This window comes from Aptenodytes forsteri, unplaced genomic scaffold (genome assembly GCF_000699145.1).
Source record: "Aptenodytes forsteri isolate BGI_AS27 unplaced genomic scaffold, ASM69914v1 Scaffold92, whole genome shotgun sequence".
Classification (NCBI taxonomy): Eukaryota; Metazoa; Chordata; class Aves; order Sphenisciformes; family Spheniscidae; genus Aptenodytes; species Aptenodytes forsteri.
Genome location: NW_008794581.1, coordinates 2,220,322 through 2,223,981, shown reverse-complemented (window position 1 = coordinate 2,223,981; position 3,660 = coordinate 2,220,322). Strand labels below are relative to the sequence as shown.

At 48.7% G+C, this 3,660-nt stretch overlaps 2 protein-coding genes across 2 annotated transcripts in view; one reads left to right on the top strand and one right to left on the bottom strand.

Annotated features, from left to right (window-relative positions):
* The window catches only part of SREK1IP1 (SREK1 interacting protein 1), a 17,906-nt gene extending 14,730 nt beyond the window's left edge, over window positions 1–3,176 (bottom strand). The window contains exon 1 of the mRNA XM_009272493.1: window positions 3,118–3,176. Within this exon, the coding sequence (XP_009270768.1) occupies window positions 3,118–3,130 (13 nt within the window). The 5' untranslated portion in view covers window positions 3,131–3,176. The remainder of the gene's footprint in view (window positions 1–3,117) is intronic.
* A 224-nt stretch (window positions 3,177–3,400) lies between these two features.
* Window positions 3,401–3,660, top strand: part of CWC27 (CWC27 spliceosome associated protein homolog) — a 124,044-nt gene continuing 123,784 nt past the window's right edge. The window contains 1 exon segment of the mRNA XM_019470253.1: window positions 3,401–3,579. Coding sequence (XP_019325798.1) covers window positions 3,538–3,579 — 42 coding nt within the window. The 5' untranslated portion in view covers window positions 3,401–3,537.

Here is a 3,660-nt window from a genome sequence, read left to right as displayed (position 1 = left end):
GCTCCATACAAACTTCTGCCACATGGGTCATGTGCACTTGACTTCGTTTGGATCTTTGGATAACTGCTCATTGTTCAGGTCATCGTAAATCACCTCCAGCATGGCTAATTCCCTCAGGTACTGGAAACCTCTGTCCATGGTGGTCCACTTGCCTGGGTGATGTATAACATCTTCCTTGAAGGGATACCTTTCCTTCATGCTTGACAGGAGTCACCTCCAAAGGCTGAGGACTTGTGTCCCTTTTCCAATCACTTTGTCAATGCCCCCTTCCCTAGAAAGGGATCCCAGCTGCTTGGCTTCTTTACCCTCTAATTCCAGGCTACTGGCCCCATTATCCCAGCATCAGAGCAGCCAGGTAACAATATGTCGCCTGGACGACAGCTGAAATCTTTTCACATATCTTGCAGCTCACTCAGGGATGGAGATCGGGTGGTTACCGCCTCGTTTATGAGTTCTTCCTCTTTTTCCTCCCTGGGCAGCGGCTGGCTCTCCTCCTCCTGTTTTCGTGATAGCCCTACTCTGGGATAGTCTGCCTCATCCACTTCTTCCTCCAGCTCCCTTTTAGAAGAGGTTTCTTCATCCCTTACTGAATGAGCCGACTTCTGCTTCCAACACTTCTTCTTGTGTATAGGGGCAACTGATACTGGCACAAGTTGTTTTTTTGATTCAGCTGCAGGGCCTGTTGCCAGGGTTAGAGTGGCCACAGGGCCTGTCGTTTTAACATCAGATCCAGAGACCTTCTCTTCCCCTTGAGGGTACTGAATAGTGTTGAACAGGGCTCGGTCAACATGGTTCAGGCCCCAGCACGTTGCAGTGATTTGCGTCTCTGGACCTGCCCGAGTGACAGCATACTTCTTCCAAATATACTACTAATTTTTCCGGATTCTGCACTTGTTCAGGGGTGAAGTTCCAAAACACTGGGGGTGCCCATTGGCCTAGGTACTTGCCCATGCTATCCCACACATCCTGCCACTCATAACTATCCAGTATCCAGCCTTGGGGCAGATCTCTGGATGATATTCTTAAATTGCTTATTAACCTTAGACAAAACTGAAACAATATTTCCAAGAAATACCAATAGAAGTATCTTAACTACCCAAGGATGTTCAAGATGCTGAAAAGTTACTATAACGGAGGAGGAAACATCATAGAATAAGGTCTTATTTTTAATCACCTGAGCCTATTCATAATGAAAGTCACAACCGAATTTCCAAAATCAAAGGGTGCCCTTCTATCTTCCAACTGAATACAGTATGAAAAAACCAGCAACTTAAACAGTCATATACAGTTTTCCGAATAAACGAGCTCATTTATTTAAATAAATAATTAAGCAAACATAACAAGAAATCCATGACAGAAATTAGAGATCCATAAAAGGGGTACATCGGCTCCATGAATTTAAACTTTGATTTACTGAGACAAGCACTGTCTTTAGAAAATTCTACGCAAAATAACAGAGAAACCGTCAAACCCCCGGTTGAAAAACTAACTTGGAAACTTGGACAACTCACTGGTCTATGCCCTGAAGAGTACTGGAAAGCTAAGCAATAAAGATACATACATTCCATTATGACACATGGTTTTCTACGGATGCCAAAACCTTAGTATTACATATCCCCTTCGAGGTCTATAAGCTCAGCAGTGTTTAGGTGCCTGTTTTATGACTATCTTTTGAGGGAAACCCACAAGAGGTAAGGAGGTAGGGAACATGGAAGAAAGTGTCAAGAAGCAAGGAACAAAAGTATACCTGTATCTTGCAATGTCATGTCAAAGAAATACTCAAAACAGCATCTGCTTGTTCGCTACACCTTGGGACTAGAAAAGCAAGATCACCCAAGCTACCTACTTTGTCTCAGCTTTCTGAAATACTCAGTAAACTTCAGCCCAACAGCATAACTGACCTGTAGGTAAAGAAAGATTTGGTATTCCATGCAAGGGAGGTCAGTACAGTCATGCACATGCTACAAAATCTCCTGTAATATGAGCAGGTGCCATTTGTCAGGAATTCCAATAGAAACACCCAGCAGATGACAAGAATATTGTCAACAAATACTCCCACCAAATTCCTGAGACTGAAATTTCATTATTATTTTTGGTTTTAAATAATAACGTTATAAGCAGGGTTTTAGACTAGATGACGTTCTACACAATTAAAAGCAAACAAATTACTAGAAGCTTCCTTTTCTCACTCCCTTCTTCCCAGGTGTTAATCCTCAAGAAAACTAACAACTGACACAGCAGCAACCATTACTAAGGACTTCATTCATTCAGTGGAGCACAAGGTTGCAAAAAAAGTTTTGGAAACCTTTGAACGCAAACATGAGATGTCTTTCTCAAGAACCACTTCTAGAATGGGAGCAAGCTTATTGAAGTCTTCTCTTTTCTTAAGAGAAGAAGCTTACCAAAGCTCAGGCTTGGTTCAGCTGTTCTCCAACGAAACACTCCTCATGTCTCAAGATCAAGAAAAAATTATGAAGCAACGGCTGTATGTTTGGCTAACATAGATCTAAATACCTTGCAAATAGTGCAAGCATTTCTGCCTGTCCTGTCTCACCATCGTTTTCAAGGGGTCTATTTGAACAATAATCTAGTGGGGCACAAACGTTAATCCAGAACAAAAGACGAGGAGAAAAACCAAGTCTGGCAACAAACATTCTTCGGATCTAAGTTTAAAGAAGGTGGCTTATACTAACAGACGACAGGAACGTAGCACGTGGTCATCACTCATCCAAAACGTTGGGGAGGCGCCCCACAGGCCTAGAAGGAAGCGACTGCATCGCTGTGCTCATCAATGGCTGGCCTGACCACACCTCCCCACCTCCCCCGGCCATCTCCCTCTCTCCCTCTCTCCCGCTGCCCCAACGCCAGCTGGTTTAGAAGACCGGCTGTGCAGACCTGAGCAACGTTTCTCCACCGGCAGCCCCTGCGGCCTTAGGGAGATGCACCACCCCGCCGCCCTCCCCGCCTCACGCTTCCCACCGCGACGCGCAGTCGCGCGCCCTCCCCGCGTAATTTTCCGTCAACCCGCCGCTTATTTCCCCTTCCCAACATGCCAGCCCCGGGGTCAGCCAGCTATTGCCCATTCTCTCCCCGCAGACCCGGCTGAGAGCCCCTTACCCGGCAGAGCCATGGCGCCTCCCGCCGCCGTCCTCGCCGGCCCGGCCCAGGCCTGCACCGGCCCCTCTCACCGCCGGAAGGCTTTGCGCGGCGCACTCTCGGACCGTGCCACTCACAGGGAGGACGGGGGACCTCAGTACCAAGCGGGAGCCACGGGGAGGGACTGCAGGTGTCTGGAGAAGCCTCCAGGTCTTTACGAAAGGACTTCCTTCCTCAGTGACTCCCGTAGAGACTCCGATCGGGGACTCATCCCTTCGTCCTTCCTCCCGCCTTGGGCAATCTTCTCCCCACCTCCCTGGGCTGCATAGAGGCGCCTAAGATGGCGGGAGGTTCGGGGTGGTAGGAAGCGTTAGAGGTGAAGCGTAGCCGAGCGTCGAGCTCGGGCGGTTGGTCACCTGCCGGGACGCTCCTTTCCCGACCATGAGCAACATCTACATCCAGGAGCCCCCCACCAACGGCAAGGTGAGGCTCGCTGGGGGCAGGGGCTGCGGTGGGCGAGGGGCAGGCCAGGCCAGGCCGGGCCGTGGGGTGGAGGAGAGCTGT